Below are 27,996 nucleotides of genomic sequence, written 5' to 3'. Positions count from 1 at the left end.
CTTGTAGCCATGCGGGTTTGGTTAAAGAAGGGTGAAAATAAGGCGGAAGAAAGATTAATTGTTTTTTATATTTTTTAGTGTGTTAATATAAAAAATAATTTTATTTTAATATATTTTTAAATAAAATATTTTTTTGAATTTCAAACAGGAAAATCATTATGTACATGTTGAAGTATCAAAAAAAAAAAAAAAACTGTAACAGCCTAGCCCATGCTAGCTGGGCTGGGCAGCACCTCGTCCGGGCCATGAAGAGTAATTTACGAGTCAGCAAAATCTATGAAGATCGATTGTTTTTTTTATTAAAATGATTTTATTTTATCTAAAAAAACTAATGTTTACTCGGTAAAGTTTGACTAAATCAAATAAATCACTCAAAAAAATCTGATCAGATCATACAACCCCAATCAGGTTTGATCATGATTTTTTGAAGTAGATCAAGCAGATATAACTGCCATTCGTCCCATAGCAAGTAAGCAACCTTATCAAAGCAAGATAATAAAAATAAAACACAGCAATCGTGCTCGCTCACACATGCCAGCTGGCAAAAAAGCCTTCCAAAATCAGGCCATTAGCCGACAGCCACCCTAGCAACTAAAGTTCTCGTAAATTAATTGAAACAGAGACTGCGAAAGGACTTCTTCAGAGCGGGGCATCAAAGCCCCCACCACCACCCGTCATCAAGAAAAGCCAGGAAGGAAAAAAAAAAAAGAAACACAAAACAAAATTCAGATATAGCAGCCCGCCGCCGCTTCACAAACAACCACCCCTCCTCCTTGCAAAAATGCAACAAATCAAACCCTAACCCTAAAATTAGCAACAAAATTATTATCCTCCGACACTAAACCCTAACATTTATCCAATTATACAAGCATTATCAACAGGTCTGTTAGTCTGCTTCTTCTTTGAAACCCTTTAATGACGACAAGAGGGACTAGATCAGAGAAAGTGAAGAGGATTTTCCAACAATTTGATGCCAACCGTGATGGAGGTCTCAACAGAGATGAAATGGCAGCTTTGGTGGTGGCTGTGAACCCTAGAGTTAAATTTAGTGACGAGCAAATCAATGCGATTCTTGACGAAGTTTTCCGCACTTACGGAGAGTTTATTGATGGCGACAAAGGGTTAACCTATGATGGTTTATTGCGTACCTATGATGATGGAGCTGGTGACGTGGACCGTGATTTCGATGCGCTTGAATTGGAATTGAATGATGATAATAAAGGGAGCACGATCGAGGCGGAGGCGTCGTCTTCGTCAATTGTGGATGAAGGGGTTATAGAGTCGCAGAAGAAGCAGAGGACTGCTGCGTGGGCGGTTTCGCCTAATCACGGGATTGTTTTTGATGATACGTGGAAAATTGTTGATGATTTGGAGATTTTGATTAAGAGATTGAAAGCGAAGCAAGCTAAAGATGGGAAATTTAAAGCTGATAATTTTGATGCGTTTTCTGATGCCGGGTGGTCAAGGGAATTGGGGCCATCTTCGGAGATCTCGGAAAAGAGGGTGTTTTGGGAAGAGTCTGGGAATGATTTCGCGGCTTTCGTGAGAGAATTGGGGGCTTTGAGGACCAGAGCTGACGGGGCGAGATCGAGAGAAGAGGCATTTGATGGGCATATGGCAATTGGGAGGGTTTTGTACGATCATCAGTTGTTTAAAGAGGCGTTGGTTAGTTTTAAGAGAGCTTGTGAGTTGCAGCCTGTGGATGTTAGGCCACACTTTAGAGCTGGGAATTGTTTATATGTGCTTGGAAGGTATAAAGAGGCTAAAGAGGAGTTTTTGTTGGCGTTGGAGGCAGCAGAGGCAGGTGGGAATCAGTGGGGTTATTTGCTTCCCCAGATTTATGTGAATCTCGGGATTGCGCTGGAAGGTGAAGGTATGGTTTTAAGTGCTTGTGAGTATTATAGAGAAGCTGCTATTCTCTGCCCAACCCATTTTAGAGCTTTGAAACTTTTAGGTAGTGCTCTGTTTGGGGTAGGGGAATATAAGGCTGCTGTTAAAGCCTTAGAAGAGGCTATCTTTATGAAACCAGATTATGCTGATGCTCATTGTGATTTAGCTTCTGCTTTACATGCCATGGGTGAGGATGAGAAGGCAATAGAGGTGTTTCAAAAGGCAATTGATTTGAAACCTGGCCATGTGGATGCTTTGTATAATTTAGGTGGGCTGTACATGGATCTGGGTAGGTTTCAAAGAGCTTCTGAGATGTATACTAGGGTTTTAGCTGTCTGGCCAAACCACTGGCGGGCACAACTTAATAAGGCTGTCTCGTTGTTGGGGGCTGGGGAGACTGAGGAAGCTAAGAAAGCTTTGAAGGAAGCATTGAAATTGACAAATAGGGTTGAATTGCATGATGCAATATCTCATTTGAAGCAGATACAGAAGAAGAAAGTGAAGGGTAATGAAGGTGCCAATGGGGAGGGAGTGTTTGTCATTGTGGAACCTTCAAAATTTAATACGGTGAATGGCAAAACTACATTGAGGCAGGACTTAGCTATTGCTCTTCAAATCAGGGTGTTTCAGAGGATTTCCAGGTTAAGTCGATGTGATGTGGAACTTTTGAAGAAGGAAATGAGTGAAAATGATGTACCAATGTCTTATTCTGGTGGTGGTGTTCCTGAGAAATCAATACGCAAACCTAACTTAGAGGAAATTCTGCGGCGGTTGCTTAACTTCCTGAAGCCTGAAACCTTCCAGGGGGCTGTCAAGGTAATAAACGAGAGGATCCTCTCTGTTTTGGACGATACAGGCTCAGGCAGGGTGGATTTAGGTATGATCTATGCCGTTCTTGCTCCCATTTGCAGTGGCACTCCTGATAAGCGAAAAAGGGTTGCTTTTGATGCACTTTTATGGCGTCCTGTGAATGAAGGTGGTTCACAGATTAAAAGGACTGATGCTGTTCGTTACATCAATTTTCTGAGGGCTATTTATATTCCTTCTCATGGAGTTAGTGAAATGCTAGAGTTTCACGGAGAAGAAGATTCTTCAATGGTGTCTTTCAAGGAGTTTCTTGTGATGTTCGATGATCCTGATTGGGGCTTTGGTATTATGTCAACTCTGGTGAAGCTCGAATCTGGGGACAGGAACCGCCATGGAAATTGTGTTTGCTCAGTTTGCCGCTACCCAATTATTGGGTCCCGCTTCAAGGAGATAAAATCTCATTTTAGTCTATGTAGCCAGTGTTACAGCGAGGGGAAGGTGTCTCCTGCATTTAAGCAGGATGATTACAAGTTCAAAGAGTATGGAAGTGAGGCTGAAGCGATGAAAGACAAGTGCACGTGTCTCCCTTTGCAATCTCGTAATGGTCGGTAACTCTTCCATTCCAAGTTCTTTTGTGGATATCCCGTCGTGTTATTCTAATTGTTAAGTGTGAATTATTTGTCTCATCAATGTGTTCTGTGGGCATCATCTTGTATAATAAATGGTCTCAACCGGCACCTGTATCTTTGATCCCCGTTTCCTAGTAGGTGTGCTAGAATTTCTCCTTTTTTTGTTCCACTATTCAAATGTTTGAAATGATGTATATTATCCTTTCTAATTTCTGATACATTTATTAGTTCTTTTAAAGCCGTCTCTTCCTTTATGTGGCGTGTGAGTGAGTGCTGTGGGTGTCTTTATGGATGCTTTGTGGTTTTCTTTTGGAGCTGATCCTGTCGGATTTTGAGTTTGAACGTTGCTTCCTTGAGTTTGGATTTCAACAAATTCATTAATTGTAGAAATGAGTTTCTTGTTCTCGCATATTCGTGACAGGTGTTTATGAGGCTGCTTCATTCTTTTTTGTTTGTTAGCTGACTTGTTGGTTGTTTATCTGAAAAAATGCAAGAACTAAATTCTGTACTAGACTGAAGATTAAGAGAAGAAGTAATGATTTTCTTCGTGTCTAATGAGCGATCTGTCAATACTCAAAAACGAAAAAATGCATCAAAAGGCAAGAGCTTCAAGCAATGAATGAACTTCCAAAGCTTCTTTTTCAACGACTTTTGGTGCCTGTGTGGTATCATGGTTGAATCGGCAAAATGTAAGTTGAGTAAAAAAAGAAAAGAAAAAAAACGGTGTCTGATAACTTTTTTAAAACCATGGTTTTTAAAAACTTGAAATCTTGGTTTTTATCGTGCTGTAATTTGATGCTTTTTCGAAACATTTTGATCTTGTTTGTTTCCACGGCCCTGTTATGTTTTTTAATTTCAAATTAAATTATATATTAATATTAAAAATATATTTAAAAAATATTATTTTATTATATTTCCAAATAAATAACATCACTTCCTTTAAATACAAACCGTCTACAATTCTTGCCCGTATGAAAGACATGTCTGGCAAAGACAAAAGATTGTTAAACAGTTTCCACTAACCAACCGTGGTTTCTTAGCCGCGGGGCCCATTTCACAGCTAATTCCAAATTTAAGGGTAAATTATTGACTTTTTAAGTTGATGGGGGAAGGGTTAAAATGATTATATCTATTAGGTTTGTTCCAGCAAATGATGATAAATCAGCAATTTCCTTCCAGTTTTCATTGCATGTGTTGGTAATATAGTGTTTTTATAAAATTATTTTTAATTAAAATAATGATTTTTTAGGATTTTTAATATTAATATATTTAAAATATTTAAGAAATATTAATTTACTATGAAATAGATGAAAAATAATTTAAAAAAATATCTCGAAAAATAAAAGCTTTCACAAAATCAAAGAGGAAGACTTAGGTTCTTTGATTAGAGTGATTGGAGTTTATGCATGCAATTATTGATACAGTTAGACACACGTCAAAGATAATTTTTCACAATGCCAGCAACGTGGTCATCATCATTAACACCCCTCCTAACATCTTTACCAAGAAGTATCAGTATCTTAAAATTTGTTGGCAAATTAATCTACCTTTTGGGTAATTTTGAGCTATCTTGTGTAACCGCGTACAGAGACAGATTTATTTTTTTTAAAAAAAAAGTTAAAAGCAAGTAATTCACACTGTTTAACTATAAATTTTATGAGAAAATACATCCAAATATAGTTGGCCTTGGATGGAACGAAGTTTATACAAGGTGTCGAATCACTATTTTATTCATATTTTTTTGCATTGTGATTTAATTATGTTTTTAAAAGTTAAAAAAAAAAATTGTTTAAAATTAATTATTTTTTAATATTTCTATGTCATTTACTAATGTTAAAGTATATTTTTAAAAAATAAATTATTTTCTTTACCGTACTCTCATACATCAAAATTCTACATGGCTTTCCACGTTTCCTGTATTCTTGATTTTGGACACACCGAACTATGAGTTTGTTATATCATCCATTAGGAGTGAACGGAGGAAGAGTTTTATTTGGGTGTTTCAAGACACCTTAATCTCCAAATCCGCTCAAATTAGGGTACCATATGCATATTTGTTGCGACTAGAGGTACCATAAAAAACAAATAAGGCCATCATTAAAGCTGAAACACAGGTTAGAAAGGTAAATTTATGAAGCACACGACGACCTTAAATGGAAGGTCGGTTGTGCATATTTCATGCATGATAGTGATGGTTTTGATGACATTGATGCCCGTGGTAGCAACAGAACCATCATCAGCATGGCCTCCAGCTCAAGTATCATCGTCAGCCTCCCTTTTCTCCTATCCATTCGACGATCATCAGGAGGAAGGAGTTGAACAACACACCGAGATTCATCCACCAGATGTGGTAGAAGACTACAGCATCTGGGATCCTGCACCTAGATCTGGTGGCGGCGATTATGCTCCCATTCCCCACGCAGAGTAGCAATGCTGTGCTTCTTGTTTAAATTCTCTTTCAGGAAGCTAAAGTATTCTGGCTTTGCTTCTTTTGATGATCATGCTATAATTTGATGATAAATATACTTCAAATAATTTAAATAAGTGGAGCAAATGGATGAATGGCTACAGTATCTGTTTAGCTTAGATACAGCCATCCCATCTCGTTTTTCTGGCTGTACACTGGCTCTTGCCTCTACATTTCTCTTTTCAACTCACTTTCAGGTCTGGCAGTTGTACCGTTACATTCAAGATAAATCATCCATGGATTTCACATTGATACTCTGCTGAGATGCTTTTCAAAGCAGATTACCATACAATACAGACATCTTAAATCATGGCATGATATATGATATTAATGACAGAGAAAACAGGTGATTAAATACATGTTTTCCAACAAAACGGTAGCCATGGCTTTGTAAGTCATCGTAAGTCCACCTAAAAGTGTCTTCCAAAAACCTAGACAATTTTACCCAAGGTATGACATTGAAAATAAACTTCATAACAAAAACACATCAAAAAAATGTTCCATGGGGAACTGAGGATGAAGTATACAGAACCTTTTCTTGTTAAAAATGTTCCCCTTAGAAAACCAAGTATATGGCACCTTCTCAAGTTACAAATGTTCCCCCCTGGATGGTTTTCAAACAATGCTGATATCCTCCTACACGATCCTGTTGTCTTGAGCAATGACCTAATGGCAAATTACCTGTTGCATCAGAGGGAGCAAAAGCCACATTAGCATCAAGTAACTCAACATTTCCATATCAGAGAAATGAAGAGATTACGACTGATATGCAATCTCACATCAGAGTTTAGCCTGTACTTCAAACAACATCACAAATAAATATGATTACTGTAGCCATTATCATCATATATGTAAGTACTGTAAGCATTTCAATTGATAGAAGCAAAATCAATAATCAGTATACTTACACAAGATGAATGGAAGATGGGCCTGCTACAGCAGCAGCTTTCTGAGCACGCTGTGCTTCACACTGGTAGAGCCCCTTTATCTCCTTTTTCACGCGTCGAGCTTCACGCTTTTCCTCCTTTACAGCAGTCTGCTTGCACAATCTCAATGTCATAATCAAAGTTCAAAACATAGGCAGTTGCATATGAACCAAAGTATAATTTTTGAAAGTGCCAAACATGTTTTTTTGGATAAGCAAATTGTTTCTTCAGGCGTTATCCTGTGGGTCTATGCATTGCATGTCAAAGACAAAGACACAAAGGAAATGCTGAAAGGAACAACAAATATAAACCTTTCGTTCTTTCTTCTCGTCCTTTGTCTCCTGGCCATGTTGCTTCCTCTTTTGCTGCTCCACTTGTAAGCTAGGCGCACCCTTGACCTTTTCTGCAGCAGGTTTTCTGCGAGGCAAAAAGTCTACAGGAAGCTTTTCTTTTCCTCCAAGGGCAATAACATGACTGGAAGCATTTAAAGCCCCAATAACAGCTTTGGACAACATCTTTTTTCTAGCAGTTTCTGGAGCTCCAATTTTAGCAGGGTGGTTATCAAGATTTGAATATGTTGAGACAATAGTCTCACAATCCCACTTTTCTGACTCATCACTACTTTCCTCTTCAATAATAACCTCTTTATCTTCATCCTCATTTTCATACTTCTTCCCATATTCTCTACAGCGGCGAATGACAGCAGCTGCCGATTCTAATAGTTCTTTGTCTTTTGGTCTATCATTTCCATGCAATAAATCTGCAGGAACCTCATATTTTTCATCAAGTTCCAGGTCATTGACTGCATGATCATTAAGGGCATGTTTAAGCTTGCCTGCTAGAAATTCATCTTCTTCAGCTATGTAACCATCATATTCATCACCTTCATCATCAGTGCCATATTCTTGACTTTCAAGCTGGAATGTGCAAAATAGAGATATCTTATGAGACAAAGGAATCTTATAAATGTGATGAATTATTCAGTACTCTAGGTGCATGCACGCCACCCGGACATACTTACAATTTAGCTATGGACCACAAATAAATGTGCAAGAAGCTTCACCTACACCAGGGGTGCCTAAATACTTGCTCAAGGCATAGATAACTGACTAGATGAAACGGTCACAAAAATTTAACTAAAATAGCACCATGTCTAGATTACATGCCTCCAATCAAATCCATGTGATTAATATGGTCATGCCAATCTCAAAAGAATGATATCCCAAATGATATTTAAAAAATAACAGGTCAAACAATTACGATTTGATGTCACTCTGGCATTGCACACATATAGCATAAAACAGAATATAATTTTATGAACTACGTGCTTGAAAATTAGATTTAAAAAAGATCGAGTCAAGATAAAAATGAAAAACATGATTAGAAATAAACTACTCAGCAAGAAGAGTCTCACCAAATCAAATTGTTCATCCAAAGGACGACGAACTCGCTGCTTTTCATCTCCAAAATCACCTCTTACCTCCACTGGAGCATTGATTGCTTTCTCTACCCCACTGCGATCCACTACATTTTCTCGACCATAGTTAACATATTCATTGATCCCTTCGTTAATCACCTTTGATCCCTCAACCAAATCACCAGCATCCACATCATCCTCTCCCTCAGGAAGATTCGCACGAACAACAAAATCCTCCTCCAAGTCCTCAACATCGGAATCAAACCGCGACAAATCACTGTCATCCAGCAATGCCGCTACTTCAGGATCAACAGCTTTCTGAACCCTAACGCCAACACTCTTCGAAGCTACATGGTAAATCGACTTATCATTCCTGTCCTCACTTTTCAATTCCGACACTTTTAGTCTCGATGCATCATAAGCCTAACACAAACCACAAAAATCACAAGCATTATCATTCTCACCACAGTAACACGGAACAGTAAAATTAACGAGTTAATAAAATCAAAACCTTGACTAACCTTAACATCATGAGGAAGCTGATTAAGCCTGGCTTTAGGATTTTGAAAAAAACCCGAGCCATTAACGGTACTTTTAATCTCTCTCAAGTGAAGTAAATAATTATAACCATCATCGGGAAACCCTAATTCCAAAATCTCCCTCCTGACATCCTCTGGGAAAGGCTCCGAGGATGACTCACCAAAAAAAACGCCTCCAAAGTTCGCGGAATTACCAAAGCTACCATTGTCTCCATCCTCCATATCATCCGGCGCGTCGGCGAAAATTGAATTAGGATCGTCATCGAAGTGGCTGTTGCTGGAGATTTTGTTGCCGGGCAAGAGGCTTTCTACTGTGTAGGGATTGTTATCGACTCGCACGAAAACTCGGTCAGTGCCGTCGAAATTGGGATCGGAGGAATCGCGTGCGAATAATTGGAAAGTTGCGGCTTTTTTCTTGTCGATGAATTTCTTCTTCCCCATTTTTTTTAGAAGAGTTTGAATGAAGAGCCAAGGCTAAACTGATTTGTGCAAAGCCCTAAAGTGTCGTGTGAAGTGCATTAAACCCTAGATGATGCTGGGGTTATCCTCTGTAGTCGGGTGTATCAACTTTCAATTGGACTTTGATATTTGTCTCAGGAAACGACGTAGTTTCTCCGAAAACGTTGGGCAGATTACTTTGTGAAAAATATTGATACATGACTTCGATTGAGGAGCGAGATGAAGCATGGATAACCTAATCCTCGAATCGACTTCAGACAAAACTCGGCTACATATCAGCCCGATTGATTTAGGTTAATTTAATTTAAAAAATAATATGATATGATATTTTTTAAAAAAATCGATGAATTTTAACAGGACAAAAAACCATCTCTAATTTTTAATTGAATTACATCATGTTATCTCCTTTTTTTATATGTAAAACTTAACTTGATCACATCTTTAATCAGTATTTCAAGTTTAGGTAAGTTGTAATAACCCTGTTTTTCCATATATTTTTTATGATATATTAGAAATTTCAATGTAAATTTTTTTTTCATAGTACACTTATCATAACACATACACATTATCAATCTTTCAAGTCACCACTTAACATTTATCAATTATTTTTTACAATGCCAAGTATACTTTTTATTTTTAGATATTTCATTCTACTACATGCATCCAACTTGTTTAATCCATACATAATTAATCTTTCGTGTCAGGAAAGTATTGTAATAGAACCAAATTGACTTTAAAAATTAGAGATGTATTGTCCAGGAAGAACAATTTATGGCTAGAGTGTTTGTTTTCGATTTTCACTGTTCAGGCTTCAAAAATATTTAAACGAGCAACTTATCAAAATTACATCTCCATCCAACGGTTGACAGAGAAGAAGACGTTCGGCGACCACGATTGTACAGAAATGTGTTTTATCCATAAATGCTCCACGTGCCATATCTCTTAAAGAGAGCCTGGTATTGCAAATCTCTCTTGCTAGAATGTAGCATACACAACCCAAAGGGCAGCCCAATCCAACAGTGTAGAATGGAGATATAACTGTCAAAGCCCTCAATATGCTTTCTCTCAAATACCAACTCAATCTCACTTAAAGATGATTTCCTTAAAATTTTGGGAGAAGATGAAGGCTTTACAAGCTATTTTCGTGGCTTCTAGGTTTGCAGCTGTAACAAAAATAACCAATTTACCCCTCATAATTATATATATGCCCCTTTCTATCCAATCCGAGTTTATTGACATTTCTGTAAAGTTTTACTTGACTTTTATTGACCTCAAAATTTAACACATATATATATGGTTAAAAAATTAAATATATTTTCAATGATAATTTCAAAGTAAATTTTATATTTTTAAAAACACCAAAGTACATAGAGATATATCTCATTCATCTTTATTATATTAATTTTTTTATTTATTATAATACAATAATTAAACGGTATCTAACTGTTATAAAAAATGGAGAAAAAAGTTCATAAAATTACTATATAGTTTGTATTATATAAAAAACAATATATTTAAAATACATGAAAATTGAAAAAAGGGCACGTATATGCAAATTTTTTTTACACGTAATCGTTATTCTAAAAAAAAAAAGTCACCATTAAACTTTGATAAAAGATTAGCTATAGAGCGAGTTTTACCATGATTGGTTTTCATAAATGTAATTTAAAAATCAAAACAAGTTTTTTTTTTAAAAAAATATTTTTTAATTATATTTTTTTTTAAAATGCTCATAATTAAAATTACTATAAGATAAATTTTTATATATAAAATAATATTTTTAAATATTTTATATAAAATATAAAATATATTATTTTAATTTCTACAAAATAAAAATTTATAAATATAATTATACACAAGTTTTTTTGAAATCACATGCTCGTTGAGTATAAAAAACAAGAGCTATATAACTAATCAAACAATGTTTTCTATATCGATGAGAAAAAAAAATAAAAATTACCAGAGTCTCGTGACATATCAGCTGAACGCATACGCCGACTGAAGTTGACGTGTCCATTTCCATTCATGGTTAAAGTTTCAAACACGCCGTAACCGGCCCTACAAGATTCGTTCCCCTCCTCCTCCAGCAAGTATTTACAAAATTCGTTTCATTACACTAGCAAACGATATTTTGTGAGTGCCAAACATCCATCCCCTCTGCTTCAACCTCCACAAGGTTGGTATATGCTTTTCTCAAATTTTTTTCCCAATTTGATATACAAAATCAAGATCCGGTTCGATTGCATTTTTTTATTAGCTATTTTTTAACGGATTTTAGGGTTTTATCTTTGTTTTTAATGATCAAGTTATGGATTCAAAGAACCAGGGCTGGATTTCTTGAATCCCTTGCTCATTTATGTTTATTTTCTCGTCAAAAACGCATTAATTGCTCAGATTCAAATCTCGAAGTCTGTTTCTGCCTGTTGCTTCATCATGAGAAAATCTTTGATTTAGCTACAGATAATCTATTTTATGTTCTTAGATTGTTTCTCTCGTTCTCTTCTATTTATTCAATTTTTTTTTTTGGTTTTCGTCATACTAGATTAATTGCTGCAGAAAGGGTTTGTGAAAAAAAAAAATCCTGGTTTGAATATTTACGAAATAGGAGGTAAATTATACATGTGGGTGATTTGTTGCGTGGTTGGGGTTTTGTGGGTCAAGTTAATGCAATGCTCATAGTGTTCACAAATTGAAAGTGTGAACTGACCGAACAGTTCTTTCCCAGAAGAGGTACATAAATCTTCGTCCAGAGTATGTTTCGGTTGAAGAAATGTTTCTTTAAGTTTACATGGTATGCTTTGGATGTATTGAATTTTTAGTTTGGGTGGTGGTTGTTGGACGAGGATTTTGTTGTAGTATTGGGAAATTGGTGTTTCTGTTTGAAGGTTAAAATAGGAGCATGAGGTGAATGAATGCAGATAATTTTGGGTGTGATCAATGTTCACAGGGAAGCTGCTGTAGCTGTGGAATTTTGGTGGTGGGCTTGTGAAACTGTGGTGGTTGACGTGATTAGTAAAAGGTTGAGAAATGAGTTCACGTAGCAGGAGCAGTAGCAGAAGTCAGGGTATGGGTCGGAGCCGTAGCAGGAGTAGGAGTCCCCGAGATCGCAGATTTCGATCTCAGCGTAATTCCTATCGTGATGGTCCTTATAGGAGAGAGACACACCGTGACCGTGACCGTGATCGTGGTTTCAGGTTATTGGTTTTTTATAACTTCTTTCTTTTCTCTTCCTTTAGATTGTGTGCAGTTTACATGCATTGGGAGGATGGTTTTGAACTTATTGCATCTAAGCAGCAGATTTAGTAGTGTGTGTCTAGATGCTAAAGGAGCACATTGTGACACTTTGTCCTGTAAGCTTTTTGAAGGCTTTCATTGTGCTCTATGATCGAGTGCTGGAAACTCCTTTCTTTTTCCGCCCTTGTTGGCTGTGGTTGTTAATGCAATATACCTTTTAATGCCAATGAAGCATCTAGTTTCTTAAGGTTCTGAAAGTTGTTAATATACTCCTTCATGACATCCTCACATTACTGCTGTTTAAGATTTTTACTGTCTTATCAAGGGAGTTTTTGGCTTAATTTTTTTTTTTTTTGTTATTTCTACCTTCTATCTTTCATGCAATTGGTAAACAAAAAAATCAAGTTTACTTCTGCTCAATGTTGGTGTCAATTTTTGGTTCTTAAGGATCATCTATCATTTTGAAAAAAAAAAAAATCAGAGTCAAGAAGGAACTGACAGTTACAATCAGTTTCCTGTTTTATCATTTTACTTCTGCTCAATGTTGGTGTCAATTTTTGGTTCTTAAGGATCATCTATCATTTTGATAAAAAAAAAAAAAAATCAGAGTCAAGAAGGAACTGACAGTTACAATCAGTTTCCTGTTTTATCATTTTTGGATAAAGTTTTTACACTTTTGCAACTTAGACGAAAATGTTCCCTTTGCATTCTTTCTTCTATTGCAGTTGGATACTGCATTCTGTTTTAAGAGTTGAGTTTCATTGGTATTTGGTTTGAACACTTGAAAAAAACAGATAAAAACACCCATCACCGAGTCTAATTCCTGGTGGGCATTTTCTGCAATGGTATAAAATGTAAGAATCATTGTTTGTTTAAATTAAATCTTGTGAAACAATAACTATAATGGATGTGAATGACAGTGATGGGAGTTTTTTGAGGTTAGTTAGATGCATGCACTTTAGGTTTAGGTAATTTTATATTCTAATTTTTGTTGGTTGTCTTCAGCCAAACCAATTTGTGCCATAATTGCAAGCGGGCTGGTCATTTTGCAAGAGAATGCCCCAATGCTGCTGTTTGTAACAACTGTGGTCTTCCTGGGTAATAATTCTTCCTGCCTTCAATTTTCTGCGCTCTCCGATCCCGTGTTCTTATACATTGGATAAGCATTTCAGCTCTGCATCTTTAATTTTTTTTCCAGGCATGTTGCTTCTGAGTGCACCACACAACTGCAGTGCTGGAACTGTCGGGAACCTGGGCATGTAGGGGGCAAGCAACTGTCCGAATGAGGGCATCTGCCACGCATGTGGCAGGTCTGGACATCGTGCCAAAGATTGCCCAAATCCTGAGCCTTCACCTGGAGATGTGAGGCTGTGCAACAATTGCTACAAGCCAGGGCATTTTGCTGCTGACTGCACAAATGATAAAGCATGTAAGAACTGCAGGAAAACTGGCCACATGGCACGTGACTGTCAGAACGAGCCTGTCTGCAACTTGTGCAACATTTCTGGGCATGTGGCAAGGCAATGCTCAAGGGGAAATAGTTTTCCAGATAGAGGAGGCTGGGGTCGTAATAGCAGTTATCGGGATGTGATATGCCGTACATGCAATCAGGTGGGCCACATGAGCAGGGATTGTATAGGTCCCATGATTATCTGCCACAATTGCGGGGGGAGGGGCCACAGGGCAATCGAGTGCCCATCAGGGAGAATAGCCTTCCGAAGGTACTGATACTTCATAAATCGACCCGTCTTTGATTTTGTGAGGCAAGGAGCTAAAACATTTGACAGTGATGAGTTGTATGGTTTCTCACATGCAATCTACATAATTTAAACAACAGGAAGATGGTTTCACTTTGTAGCAAATTTTATGAGATGATTGTTTCTATTCTATTTGAATCGTCCTTTTCACAGTCTGAAAACAGCAGAATTGTTATGCTATATTCCACAATGCATTCCTTATTTTTTCTGCTCTTGCTTTGATCTGGAGGATAAAAGTCTATGGTAACAAAAATGGCATGTTAATGCAAGCTCCATCTAAAAAAACATTATCTTGTAGTGTAAATCAATTTAAAAGGCATATTATTATAACTTCAAAACAAATACTCATAAATCTGACTTGGAATCTGCTTTGTGTTTATTTTATCCGTATATTGTAGGAACCAGAGTGTTTATTTTCTTTCAGAAAAGTAGGTGTTAAACCACATCAATGCATGGGCCTTCTCTGTTCTAGCTTTCAATAACAACGGAGAAGGTACTTTTATGTCTCTACTTATTGCCTTGTTTTTTCAGTCATCATCGTCATCATTAATTTGAGCAGTAGCTCATTCTGTTTTCAGTATTTTAGCATGCATAATCACTTTAAAACTCTTCTTCACCAGAATATGAAATAATATAAATAAATTAACTAGTGGGTGCTTGCAAGAAAACTTGAGCCTGAATCCTAACATTCAATTTATTAAAAAAACATTTTCCACCTAGAATAGAAGCATATGATGGTACCAACACCCTGAAATCAATCAATTTGTATACCTTCGCAAGGAACCTTATACACAAGTAAATTCAAGCTACCTCCACCACCAGTTCTCTATGGACTGCAACTTCATTCACACACTTCAATTCTCAGACGTTATTGTCAAGCAATAGACAGAAGCACGGTGCATGCTAATTAAAGCACTATTGGGTATCGTGAGACAAGTTGGTATGTTGGTTTGGTCTAATCAAGCAATCAGTCTCCATTTTTTTGTAAAAAAAATAATCAAATGATTAGAATTTCTTATAGTCATTTTCACTCTTTGTTTACTTGAGTTTACACCCAATCAAAGACCAAGAACATGCACGCTATGTACAGCTATATATCTTAACGACTACAGTAACGCATGCCATCGTAGTGGACAAGGGTGGGCGCGTTTGCTGCATGCAGAGTGCAGGGTTTTAGTTTATCTTATTCCTTGCTAACTAGGTGGGGACAAAAGTGAGCCTTAAGGCACGATCTTTTTCTTCTTTGGACCAACAGAACTAGCTTGATTGTTTGGAGGTGGATTTGCTTCACTTAGTTAGAGATCTGGATCAAGTGGGGTCCAAAATCTAGCTGTCAAACTGTCAAGGGAGTGCTATATAAACCCATGGAGCGATGGCATGAAAATGCAAAATAATTGCAAATCAATTTGAAAGAAGGCACTAAAAAAATTAAAGATGGAGATACCGACGAGAAAGGAGAAGCTTATTTGTTCTCTTGTTTCTAGCAATGGCAGCTGTTGAGCTGAGAGGTGACGAGGGAACGAACAGCATTGCTGATGATCATACCAAAGTCAATGTCACTTTTTTAGATCCTGCCAAGCTACAAGGAAGTCAAAACAAAACTTCTAATACTGAAGCTGTTGTCAACTACAACAAAAACAGGTATGGTGGACAATATAGAGGAGGAGGAGGAGGAGGTGGTGGTGGTGGTGGTGGGGGAGGGGGAGGCGGGTGGAGGTGGCGGGGGCAGTTTTGGATGGGGATGGGGGGGGAGTGGTGGTGGTGGTGGTGGGGGAGGTGGGAGTGGATGGGGATGGGGAGGAGGAGGCGGTGGTTGGTATAAATGGGGGTGTGGCGGGAAAGGGAAAGGAGGAGGAGGAGGCAGTAGAGGCGTTAACAACCACCGGATGCATAGGAAGAGAGTTTTTTTTTTCAGTAACGAGGACTACAAGCTCGGAGAGTTTGCACAATGCACGAGAAAAGGAAGGTGTAAAGGAATGAGGTTAGATTGCCCTCTTCATTGTGGAGGCCCTTGCTTCTACGACTGCCAACACATGTGCAAGGCTCATTGTCGACGTCCTTGATGATTGATGAGAGAGTACCTTTCTTTTTGGTGTTTGTCAGATTAGGTAGGTTGATTTGTGCCCTCATTAAGTAAACCAAGTGGTGTGTGCTAATAGTTTTTGGCATTTGGATGTTTGTACTTGTCTTCTTTATATTGTCTTGATCTGTTCTTGATGCAAAACCTGATGACTCTGTCTCACCATATGTTGCATGCATGCATGCATGCTGCTTGGCATATGGATGATAAAACTCTTGGATATGGCTTGCCATACATCGAAGATACATGGCTTCAAAATTCTAATGAGTGTTTTGATTCATTTTACTAATGTGAAATGGACGCAGAATGATCTTCTGATTTCTGATGGACATGATTTTTCCATTTTTCTCTTCTCACTCTCATTTCCCTTTCCAGATTAGTTTCTTTACTTGGACCGGCACTGAGCCTTTCTACAGGCCATCCTTTGGGCACATTAATTAGTCATAAGCTACCACATATGACTTTGATGGACCCAATTGGGCTGGAGCCTATCCATGGGTGGCTTGAGAGCTGGCCCAAATCCAGGATCTGCTCCCATCAAGTTCGTTTATGGATCTTAACCAGGCCTGCAACTCGCTATCAAGGGAATCGGCCTAATTTCAAAGAAAACAGCGTGCGCCGTAAAGAGATAAAGACAAAGACATCGTAGATAAGACAATGGGAACTTGAATGCGAGCCCGTGGTAGAATGACCGACCGACCGACAGTCACTTTGGACATTAGTATGTGACCAAAAGCTCGGCCGCCCCCGGGCTAGCCAGCCTAGCGGGACAAGATTAGGATGGAGAAACAAAGTCGCTGAAGTCGAATTAATCTACTCAAAATTTTGTTGTATATTAGACCAGTAGCTGTTGCAGGGATAGGATTCAGGAAGAGCCCCCACTCTTTTGTGATAGTGAGAGTAAATGTTAACGAATAGTCATAAAAATACACAGCTAACGAGGCCTCGATCCATTGATCAAAGATTTGAAGTATCCAAATTCAAACCCTCGAAGCAAACCTATGAATTATGATCCATTCTTGTCAATTTTAATTGTAAAATAGCATTCTCTATCCATCCAAGCACTAGTCTAAAAGGTGAATTTAGCAAGTGTTCTATACATAGAGTAATCTAGGGCTTCCGGCCAAAAAAGGGAATGGTCCATTCTTTAATTAAAACAATTAATGAATTACTATTATTTTTAATGCCGATATGCAGTGCTCTTGCGGTGGTGAAAACTGCGTTTCATATATATAAAAAAAAAAAAACCATTGAAAAATGTTGCTTACGCAGTTTACACTGTCTAGCTAAATACTCGTGTGTGGTGTTTTTGAAGATTTTTGAATTTTTTTAGTTTAAAATTATTTTTTATATGCTTTGATATGTCTATGTTAAATATAAATTTTTAAAATAAAATATATTATTTTAATATATTTTTAAACAAAAAAAATTTAAAAATAACTTCTGCTGTATTTACAAATAAAAACTAAATGCATGTTAATATTTTAACACAAAGTGTTTTTAAAAATATATTAAAATAATTATATATATATATATATATATTTTTGAAATCAACATATTAAAATCATTAAAAAAACACTAAAAATATATTAATATAATATTTTTTACCAGCAAAAATAAATTTTCAAATCCACCATAACATAATTTCAAAAACAAAAATGAAAAAAGCCTTCAAATGAAAGCCTTACTCTCCACCGTTCCCATGTGAGCTGGGTGATCCCGAAGCATGACGAGGCTGACGTCACTGACTCCAGACTACTTGTACCCTCACCTGCCTTTCTAAAATTGACGGTCCTGGAATTGAGGATCCTGGCCTATTCACGTTGATGTTCTTTCCATAAACTACATTTTCACTCCTATAAACTCGAAGACTTTCCACTTCAGTCCCTATAGTTCAGGTCTCTGTAGTACCCACCCCGATGTTTCTAAGAAATTATGATGTGGCCTCTAGTCGTTAAATGACTTAATGGTGAGCCCATTTTTTCTAACATTGAATTTCAAAATTTTTTTCCACCGAAATTAAAAAGTTCCCTTGCTTTGGATTTCGTTTGATGATTAATGGTCAAAGACCATATGGGAGCTATTTGAAGACACCAGGGTTGATATTAGGAAATTTTAAACTATAGAAACCAAATTGGAATATTGATAAATTTGAAGGGGCTCTTTAATTTGATATCATTGTCGTTTTTTCGAAATTGGACAGTAAAGTTTCCCATCTAGCAACTTCGATCACATATTCTTGTTACGGTGGATTTATTCTAGCTTAGATTCCGTTTGCAAAGGCTGGCTTAGTGAGTGCTTAGTTGGTGATCTTAGTCATTACCTTTTTTTATGGTTTTTAAATATTTTTAAAAATTATTTTTGTTTTTTTAAAAAAATACTTCATTAATAATTTTTAATATTTTTTACTGTTGATTTTGATGTACTAATATTAAAAATAAATAAAATTTTAAAAAATATATTTTAATATATTTTCAATCTAAAAACTATTTTAAAAAACACTATACCAAAGTGTGGTTGCTTATATTTTTAGATACATTTAAAAAAGATGTTTTGATTGAAAAAATATCAAAATAAAAAAGATAGTGTTTTTTGTTTTGTTTTGACATGCTAATGTTTAAAATATAAAAATATTATTTTAATATATTTTTAAATAAAAAAATATTTTTAAAAAAATATAATCCACCACACTAAAAAAAACATTTAGATGAGATGTAGCATTGTGTTTGAAAAGTATTTTTGAAAAAAATTAAAATTTTTTATTTTATTTTAAATTAATATGATTTTTTGATGTTTTCAAATCATTTTAAAATTTTATCTCAAAAATAATTTTTTAAAAATAAAAAAAAATATTATTAACATTCATTTCTAATGAAAAATACTTTTTTTTAAAAAATCATAACCATATTCATAAATGCACTTTTACTTTATTCTCTACAGATTCTGCGGTCACACGGAGACTTCTTTGATTTTGTTGGTTACAATTCTTCTATTTGTTTTAAGAAATGGACTGAATATGTTCATTCAGGATGGGATTTGATCATGATAATTTCTAGCACCTAACCAAATTTGACTTTGATTCAAATTTCAAAACATGATGCAAGCCACGGGATCAGATATTACTCGAGAAAAAGAGAATGCTTGTTTCACCACCACCACAAGCACCACCACCACCTTGCGACCACCACCACCACGTTGTCGTGAAAAGACTTTGATGTTTAAGTGAATATCCCTGAAGGAAACCAAATAACAAAATTCCTATTTGTAAATGAAATTGTGACAAGATCAGACCACTTTTACTACTATTCGTCATCCTCTTCCTTCTTATCCGATCTCTGTCATCTTCATTTATCATCATCCTACCATATTTATCTTCTCCTTGTTCTATCCAAGTTCCCTTCTACAGTGCTCAGTGTCATATCTAGAAATGAAGACTTCTCTTCTGGGTGTTTTTTCAAACCAATACAGGGCGACTTTTTTTTAAAAAAAAAAAGGTGGCACAAACGAAACTTTTTTTTGAAAAATAACACATCTTAATAAATAATGCTATTGAGATAAACATTTTTCGAGGAAAAAAATAAATAAATTAGTAAAAAGTTTTCCAGTCTTTGTAAAAACCATTTAATCTGCTATCGCCTCCCATCAAATTCTAATTCTATCTGTAGACGAGCGTTCTTAGATAAAAAAAAATTGCTATTTTTTTAATTTTTTTTTCCGCTTTAACTACTAGCTTAATTTTCATTATTTTTTTTCAAAGTTGCTAGCTTTTTTTCAAAAATAATTATCTTCCTTAAATTGTCACTTCTCTGATTTGTTCAAGACAAAGGACAAATTTGTCGTTTCATTCATCTTTGATATTTTCAGGACATGATTCCATGCACGCAAGATTGAACAACGGTAAGGGATAGAATAAGATATTTCTTAAGATTTATCTTTTGATTTTTCATATTATTATGTTAAAAATATTAATTCAATTTTTTTTTTTTGAAGCGAATAACACTAACACTTTGAACACAGGATGTGTAAAACACCCTCTCAGTCATTTTTCATTCTAAAGAAAAAAGCTCTAAAAATCCCATTCATATTTGCAGAAGATGGCTGTACCTTGTCAAGTACAAAGACAAACAAAACCCATAAATCAGTTTGGACGCAGAGAGAAGCTGGTAATATACAAGAAGACTAACTCATACCCAAACATTAAAAAGAAATTTGACTGGAAGGCATGCGATCAAAACTACAAAGCATAAGGCCTTGATCTTGGTAATTAAAAGAGATTATGAAATTTTGGCCCTACCACAAGAGCCTAGATCTCTTGGAGCCAATATTTGATGGAGGACTTATCTGTGGAACAGTGAAGGCATCATCTGTTAACCTTCTGTTAGCTTTCATGTTTGTGGTCTCTTTTATCTCCTTGAATCCACTCTCCGCTACCAATTGTGGATAGTAATATTGTTGAGATGTGCATAGGGGAGGAGGTGGTGCTTGGGGGACCCAAAGCCCCAAACTTTCTGACGAGAAAGAACTCATATTGCGTTCAAGATCATGAGTGTCCATATACGGCAAGAGAGTACCATCATCAATCTACAAATCACATAAACTTCTCAAATTTCAAGCAAGATATCAAAGTAATCAATTTTTCTCCCTTTCGGTAATACAGCTGAAAACTGTAATAATTAGTAGATAATCGACCAAGAAGGAAAGAATCAAATGCAAACCTTACTGAAACCAAAGGGAGTAGTGGAAGAGGAATCAAGAAATTCTTCAACATGCCAGCCAGGAAGAGTCTCCATCAAGTACTCTGATATAGTACTACTTGTTGTCGAACCAAACCCTTCACTTGTTACCAAATTATCCCCATCCTTGTTTATTACTGTGTTTGCTGACAAGGTACTGGGAGCTGCAGGTGGATTGGAATTCACTGGAGCAACAGACACAGGTTTCTTGATTGATTGTTGCTGCTGCTGTTTTTGAGACTTGGAGTCAGGAGCAAGATCGCCACTAATGGTAACGGAGGAAGAAGAAGACATATAAACAGCAGATGTAGCAGAGAGCTTGACTCCTGTGAGAAGAAACCTATTATGCTTCTGGGTATGCTCGTTTGCTGTGTGTATTGGACCGTCACAATCTCTGCATAAAATCGCCCTGTCTTGTTGACAGAACAAGAAAGCCCGTTTGTCCTAAGAAAAGTAGACAAGAAATCAATTAACCCCAGAAAGATTTATCAAGAAATGAATAATCAAAGAGCCAGATCGGGCAAAAAAACCTGGCAGATATCACAGACGGGGAAGTTTTTTGAGGAAGGATGGAGAAGGGAAAAACGCTGATGCTTTGAAGCAAGCTTGTTGGCATGATGGACACGGTGGTCACAAGTGTCACAAAGCGCTGCCTCGTCAGCGGTGCAAAACACCGAGGCCTCTTCTTTGCTACAAACGTCACACTGGATCTTCATCGAGTATTATCTCTCTCTATGTTCAGATCAAGCCAGTTATAATCTGCTCCTACAGGGAGAGGAGAGAGAAGGTAAGGAGAAAAAAATAAGAGGAGAAACGGTGGGGTGGGCTTAAATTTGGAAGGGAAGGGAGAGAGATGATAAATATAATATGAGCACCACATGAGTGGATGAATAGGTGAAATCAAATCAGTAATCAGGAACGCAAGCACAGACAGTGAAGGTTCCAAAGATCCGTGCTTTCTGGGCTAAAAATCATGCCCGGGCACTCTACTTTGTATATTTATTGGCAAATTAAATTTAAAATATTCGGTTAAATCTTTCCTTTTTTTATTATTCATTTAAAGGGAATTCATTGGGCTCAAACTAATAGGGTTTTCCGATTTTATTTGAGCCTAAGACCTTTAAAAAATCGATAAAAGATTTTTGCATATTTTAATCAAGTAGAGGGGTTTTTTTTAGAATAAAACAAAGGGATTGGTTTCACCAAATTTAGCAGGTTGGCCAAAATTTATTATTTTAAATTTATTATTTTATATTTTTGTATCATTTTGATTTATTAATGTCAAATTAAATTTTAAAAAAATAAAAAATATATTATTTTAATATATTTCTAATGAAAAGTATTTTTAAAAATAACTATTACTACACTTTCAAACACCCTTTTAAAAATATTTTAAAAAAATTACAAAATAAAGGGATTATACATAATACATTTTTAGCATGTTTGAGAGTAGTAATTAATATTTTTTAAGTATTTTTTTCTTAAAATAACATATATTTTTAATTTTTAATATTAATACATCAAAACAATAAAAAAAAAACTAAATAAAATATTAATTTAATTTTTTTTAAAAAAAATCAAAAGTTTTAAAAAACAGACCGCAACAACAAAACAAACGGTATCAAAAGTGTCACAACAGAGAGATGTGCTAGGGGTTAAGTTTTTCTACGTTTTTAATCTTCTGGGCTCCGTGAAACTCTGCAGCCAAGGATTGTCTTTTAGTTCCTGTCATTTCTATCTGAATTATACAAAGTACTGTAACAAAGGGCCCATGCACAGTAGCAACTGGGTCATGAGATCCCATGTTTAAGAGTAGGACCCACTCTGCCAAGCTGTTTTTTTTTTTTTTTTTTTTTAACGGAATCAAATCATCAAGTCGTCTTTTCCCTCCGAGGGACTGTGACTGCCCATGTTGTCCTTGTCAGGATTTTGTACATGTTAAGGAAAAAAACGCATCGAGGAGTTTTGATGACATAGAGATGTTGAGTTACCAACAAACATTGCCTTAACTTACACCGAGTTGGACTGCCAAATTTGGCTACAACAATACTAGATGGTCATGCATGCTTTACAACGATTTTTTTTTTTTTTTTTATTAGTCTTAGATAAGCCATTAATAAACCCTAATTAGGTTAAGAGGTATTAATTAATAAGGTTTGTTTTCTCATTTGAGTTCAAATTTTTAAACTATATCATTCAATAAATCTTATTTCCCTAAATCTACCAATTTAAGGTTGATGATGATCTTTTGCCGAGGGCATGATCTAGATATATCTTTTATTGTTTTAAAAATTATTAAAGTTACTGATTATGTAACAATAAATAAAACCATAGAGATATTAATAGTAAACATAAATTAAAATATATTATTTGATATGGTAATTTTAAAAAAAATTTATGGTGTTATTGAAGTAACTAATAACATCATATTAGTTACTTTTTAAATTTTATAATTTTTTTTATAACTTTACTTAATTTAAGAAAAAACCTCAAATACAATTCTATTAAAAAAAGAAATGATTACAACAGTTTTCCATTTCAGAACTTCAGAAATACAGAACAAAATATAGAGTGGAAAAGAGGTTTTTTACTATTACCACTAAGATAACATCAATATCCTTCTTATCCAGCTTTGAAAAAAAAATAAAAAAACTAGTACCAATTAATCACACTTGATCAACGTGTAGCCAGGCTAAATGTTGTCAACTTCAGGTTAAATCATTGTTAAATATTTATCATACCAGAAATATCTCCGATCATGTCAACCTGACCCCTCTAGCTAGGAAAGATCAAATATCTTCCACTCCACCCCAAGTTGAGGGCTATATATATATATATATATGGGACCTCTCCTTTTGCTGTAATCGGGGAGCGCGGGATGCCTTTAAAGGCGTGCATTATGAACTCTAGCAATTCTTTGGTGCTAAATTAAGTGTCTCGACTGTTTTTCTAGAGCTGTGGTCTCTGTAATTATATCTATACTTGCCTCGAAATGGAGAGGAGGTGTCAGCTAATGACCATCCAGCCCCGTTGCTTTCTTCCCCTCTGTTATAGTTTTTGGTTTATACCTCTAGAGCAGTTTATGATATACCTAAATTGATACATGGTGAAATAAAAATCCATTGCTTCTTTGAATGTATTAGGGCTTCGTTTTTTTTATTTTTTATTATTAGATCAGCACTTAATTTTTTAACCTATAGTACCTAACACACACTTCATATAATTGAGATGGCACATGTATAAAAGAGGGAGGATCAATCAACGACCTCCCACGTCCTCCTTTAACCGGAATGATCTAGGGCAATATTTATGCAATTTGGGTGGGAGTCGGCGTGATGTATGATCAGTAGTTAAATAGGAAAAACCAGGCCAGCCTTCAACACTTTCAAGAGCATTAGCTCTTTTGATCAACTTTCATTTGTACAGACCAAGTTTTTTCAATATTAATTTTCAAGAAGTCATTTGTATTGGAAGTTTTATTTTTTTTTTCCCTTGAGAATCTCTTTTATAATTAATATATCTCCTTTTAATTTGAACATTTAAATAATAATAACCCAAGTAGCAAACCCACTCTCACTCTCAATAACCCTCTTAAGCTATGTAGCATTAGCTCTAAATAAAATTAAGATTTATTTACCTTATTATTTACTCTAATTTGTTATATTAAGAAGATCTCAAGCTATCACTTGACAGGTGACACTTTTTACTAGATTAATTCACAATCTAATTAAAGTAACAAAGATATGATAACCGTAGATTAAGAGTCAATTAACACAATGCTGGGCTCCCTCCAACACAAGAAAGACAAACAACACGTTTTATGTCCAAAAGATATGATGATCAAGCAAATGATGCTATACTCTCTCCATCTCTGAGAAAGTTGAAATGTAACATAAGATGGGCAAAAAGAGTTGTCGGCATCACTGTTCAGTGATAAGACGCGAATATTTTAATCATGCTTGGATCCTAATTCGTTCATCTGGACGGTATTATGGGCTCGAATCTGTACCCTAGGCCCCGGGACAAGGACAGATAAATGTATGTTTATATGTTACTTAATTAATACATACTTAAAAGTGTATGAGATTTTTTTTATTATTTTCCACCACTTCTGAAAGAATTTAATTACTACTAAATAATAGTCTCAACTCATAATAAGAGTCCCAGCTTTTATAAATATATTAACTTTTTTTTTAATATTGATTTTGCTAGAGGATTTCTGAAATAACGATGTAAAGGTTTTTTTAGAAAATAAATATTTTTCATAAGTAATTTTTCATATACTATATTATTATGATTTTCTAGTTTTTTTTTTTTTTCAATTTGAAAAAAGTGAATTTCCCATTTTATCACTCATGTTTAGTAATACTAGGGTTAATTAATAGCTAGCTTTATGACGGAAAAATCATGTTTTATTTAGAAAATCTTTTCGATATATTTTTTTAATCTTTGAATATTTTAATTTATAACAAAATTCGCTTTGGCTTATGTGAAATAAAGATAAGAGAGAGGATGTGTCATAACAAAGCTAGAGAGTTGATGTATAACAGAAATTAAAGCAATAATCATGTTTAATCAACGAGTCATATATATCATCACACCGTGATAATATATAATAATTTCAAAGTAATTTCATGTTCGAAATGATTGACAAATATATATAAAATAGTAGCAACACTAGACAACTTGAAGCCACTAACACACTTATTTAATGTTAGATGGCATGGTGGTGGTATAATATTGAGGGATTCATGTATATGAAAAGTACTTAGCATCCATCATTCACCGACTAATAATAATGTCTACTGTTTATCTTGTTTTCTACTTCATTGAAACTGCCCGCCAATGGTGATCACGCACGTATCAGTTCAGAAACTTGGAAGTATATCGTTGAAACATGGTCCCCGTCATTGAAAGCTCAATCCCCTGACATGCATTTACTATCAAGCTTGTACATCGATGGAGGTAATTAACCGAGCATGGAGGGAAGGAATTGTGCTGCACAAGAAATCTGGGACTGGCTGGTAAAGTATGGGCTTTTGTGGGAGTGGGAGGCTGGGGATGTACACTACATATTCATTAAGCAGAAACAATAATATTCTAGAACTGACAAGTATGGGGAACGAACTCTTTGCTGCCGGAAAGGTTCCTCATTATCGTCAACAATAATGAACATTGGATGCGTCCGGTAAGGTCTACTGCTGCACAGAAACTAAGGGATCTCTACGGATTATGGTATTTGATTCTGTACAATTTGCAGCTATCCCTCGCTATGGCAGTCTCTTCGCCTCCCTCGTTGGTTGTGTAGCTATAAGTTAACTCTTACCATTTGGACCAATCGCGAACTAAAATGACACAGTTTTGTTCATGGAAAAGTCACCTTGTAGGGAAGATGAGGGGTTAAAACTCGTGTGAGATGGTATTCTTTTCTACTACGAATGCAACGAGGATACAAAGGGTATGTCTTTTTGTATATTTTGAATTTAAAAGTATAAAAGTTCACTTCAAAATTATAATAAAGATCATATATTTAATTTATACTTTTGTTTTTGTCTCTTCAATCAAAATCATTTCAAGGATTGGAATGGCAAGCTTTTCTGACGCGTCCAAACTCAAAAGGCCCAAGCTGTTCTGAGTTATGGCAAAACCACTTCAAGGATGGTTTTTACCAATTTGCCAAAGAAATAGGCTCACAACACCATCACAATACCAGACAAACATGCTGCTTACTCTATCAAGAAGACAAGTGAAGTTCTGTGAATACAACGATGTTTGAATAATATTGAATCCTTTTTGGTGTGCTTTTATTACACCACCAAGCTGGCGGATTGAAGTGGAGAAAGTCTGTATTGAGCCTGGATCCACCCAACCACTAATGGAGAGGACCACAAATTAATTCCATATTAAAAGCTGCAATAAGATCAACTAATCAACTCTGTGGTAGCTTCGAGCGTATTGGTCAAAACAGCTCACTGTGAGAAGGGCTACGCCACATGTGGGAAATTATTGGCTCTCCTAACACAGCAAACGTTCTACCAAAAACATGTAAGGAAACAATAAAGGTAATTTCCAGGAGAGTACTTCATAGAGTTGCCAAGGTGCAAATGGTCATCGATTGGGACAGATGATTTCTATGAAGACGTGGGCGGAGTGTTTAATGGAGTGGCCAATATTCCTGCATGTCTAGTCGGAACCATGCTAAGAGGAGAACATTTACTATACTGACTCCTGTGAGACACCGTACGTAGTAGTAATTGATAGAAACCTCAATCATTGTGGGCTCGAAACTGCGGGAATACCTTTGGCTAAGAAATGATTTCAAGAGTAAGGAGATTTGATCACCTCGGAGCTCAGACCTCAGTGCTGCAAGGCCCCGAGCTACCACAGAATGAGATGATCCAGCATGCTGCCCGTTTAGAAAAATCAAAGAATGCTCATAGACGGGTCACATGTAGATGTCTTAATATTGTCTGCTATATATGGGAGTGATTCAAACCCAGGCACTGGCGCCAGGCTGCATCGATCGAAGGTTATTTAGCATTTTTATTGCTACTAAGTAGTGCACAAAAAACAACAGCAAGGGAAAGAACCACTTGTTCTCTGGAGAAGCACTGATCTCAGTTGTTCCACGAAATTAATGGCTATTGACACGTGAAAACATCAATATCAACAAAACATGGGTGGCCCAAAAAAGCATTGTACAGGCATCAAAGTGCAACCCCGAATTAGTATCAAAATAGTATTGTAAAGGATAGATAGATGATTATTTTCATCCAGCATAGTTTTAAAAAATAATATAAATTATATTTTAAGACCTTACCTAACGGTTTAAGTTATTAAATTAAGTTGATTATTTGACATGGTATCAAAGGCTGAGCTGTCACGAATTTAAATCTTATCATTCCTATATATTTGATAAAAAAAATCAAGCACAAGATAATGTAGACTGTGTACAAGTTTCAAACCCAAAGGATATTTAAGCTTTCATTTGAGGAGATATGTATTAGAAAATAATATAAATCATATCTTGAAACCTCACTAATAATTTAAACTATTGA

At 35.7% G+C, this 27,996-nt stretch overlaps 4 protein-coding genes and 1 pseudogene across 4 annotated transcripts; 3 read left to right on the top strand and 2 right to left on the bottom strand.

Annotated features, from left to right (window-relative positions):
• Positions 1 to 496: 496 nt before the first annotated feature.
• On the top strand, positions 497 to 3,564 carry LOC118062077 (uncharacterized TPR repeat-containing protein At1g05150). The gene has a single exon (XM_035075759.2). The coding sequence runs from the start codon at positions 916 to 918 to the stop codon at positions 3,307 to 3,309; it is 2,394 nt and encodes a 797-aa protein (XP_034931650.1). The 5' UTR covers positions 497 to 915; the 3' UTR covers positions 3,310 to 3,564.
• Positions 3,565 to 6,093: 2,529 nt separating this feature from the next.
• LOC118062078 (uncharacterized) lies at positions 6,094 to 9,204 on the bottom strand. The gene is made up of 5 exons (XM_035075760.2): positions 8,658 to 9,204; positions 8,134 to 8,559; positions 7,031 to 7,636; positions 6,702 to 6,829; positions 6,094 to 6,474 (listed from the first exon to the last, which is right to left on the bottom strand). Exons 1-5 carry the CDS (start codon positions 9,114 to 9,116, stop codon positions 6,471 to 6,473), a joined length of 1,623 nt encoding a protein of 540 aa, XP_034931651.1. The 5' UTR covers positions 9,117 to 9,204; the 3' UTR covers positions 6,094 to 6,470.
• Positions 9,205 to 11,317: 2,113 nt separating this feature from the next.
• Positions 11,318 to 14,339, top strand: LOC118062079 (uncharacterized; annotated as a pseudogene).
• Positions 14,340 to 15,611: 1,272 nt separating this feature from the next.
• LOC118062268 (uncharacterized) lies at positions 15,612 to 17,323 on the top strand. Its single transcript, XM_035075997.2, has 3 exons — positions 15,612 to 15,835; positions 15,879 to 15,996; positions 16,048 to 17,323. The coding sequence occupies exons 1-3, from the start codon at positions 15,612 to 15,614 to the stop codon at positions 16,186 to 16,188; spliced, it is 483 nt and encodes a 160-aa protein (XP_034931888.1). The 3' UTR covers positions 16,189 to 17,323.
• Positions 17,324 to 20,270: 2,947 nt separating this feature from the next.
• Positions 20,271 to 21,891, bottom strand: LOC118062080 (B-box zinc finger protein 21). Its single transcript, XM_035075762.2, has 3 exons — positions 21,469 to 21,891; positions 20,921 to 21,382; positions 20,271 to 20,786 (listed from the first exon to the last, which is right to left on the bottom strand). The coding sequence occupies exons 1-3, from the start codon at positions 21,652 to 21,654 to the stop codon at positions 20,496 to 20,498; spliced, it is 939 nt and encodes a 312-aa protein (XP_034931653.1). The 5' UTR covers positions 21,655 to 21,891; the 3' UTR covers positions 20,271 to 20,495.
• Positions 21,892 to 27,996: the final 6,105 nt, after the last annotated feature.

This window comes from Populus alba, chromosome 5 (genome assembly GCF_005239225.2).
Source record: "Populus alba chromosome 5, ASM523922v2, whole genome shotgun sequence".
In the NCBI taxonomy this organism is placed as follows: Eukaryota; Viridiplantae; Streptophyta; class Magnoliopsida; order Malpighiales; family Salicaceae; genus Populus; species Populus alba.
This window is presented reverse-complemented; position numbering and strand designations above follow the sequence as displayed.

Bases quoted from the DNA above. Each gene is read 5' to 3' on its own strand.
- LOC118062080 (XM_035075762.2), bottom strand. From the start codon at position 21,654: ATGAAGATCCAGTGTGACGTTTGTAGCAAAGAAGAGGCCTCGGTGTTT. The intron at 21,383-21,468 runs GTTTTTTTGCCC...TACTTTTCTTAG, and splicing joins CCGTCTGTGATATCTGCCAG to GACAAACGGGCTTTCTTGTT. The intron at 20,787-20,920 runs GTTTGCATTTGA...TGTGATTTGTAG, and splicing joins CTCCCTTTGGTTTCAGTAAG to ATTGATGATGGTACTCTCTT.
- LOC118062077 (XM_035075759.2), top strand. From the start codon at position 916: ATGACGACAAGAGGGACTAGATCAGAGAAAGTGAAGAGGATTTTCCAA.
- LOC118062268 (XM_035075997.2), top strand. From the start codon at position 15,612: ATGGCAGCTGTTGAGCTGAGAGGTGACGAGGGAACGAACAGCATTGCT. The intron at 15,836-15,878 runs GTGGAGGTGGCG...ATGGGGGGGGAG, and splicing joins GGTGGGGGAGGGGGAGGCGG to TGGTGGTGGTGGTGGTGGGG. The intron at 15,997-16,047 runs GTTAACAACCAC...TTCAGTAACGAG, and splicing joins GAGGAGGAGGCAGTAGAGGC to GACTACAAGCTCGGAGAGTT.
- LOC118062078 (XM_035075760.2), bottom strand. From the start codon at position 9,116: ATGGGGAAGAAGAAATTCATCGACAAGAAAAAAGCCGCAACTTTCCAA. The intron at 7,637-8,133 runs GTGAGACTCTTC...TGCACATTCCAG, and splicing joins TGGATGAACAATTTGATTTG to CTTGAAAGTCAAGAATATGG. The intron at 6,830-7,030 runs GTTTATATTTGT...TTGTGCAAGCAG, and splicing joins ACGAGAAGAAAGAACGAAAG to ACTGCTGTAAAGGAGGAAAA.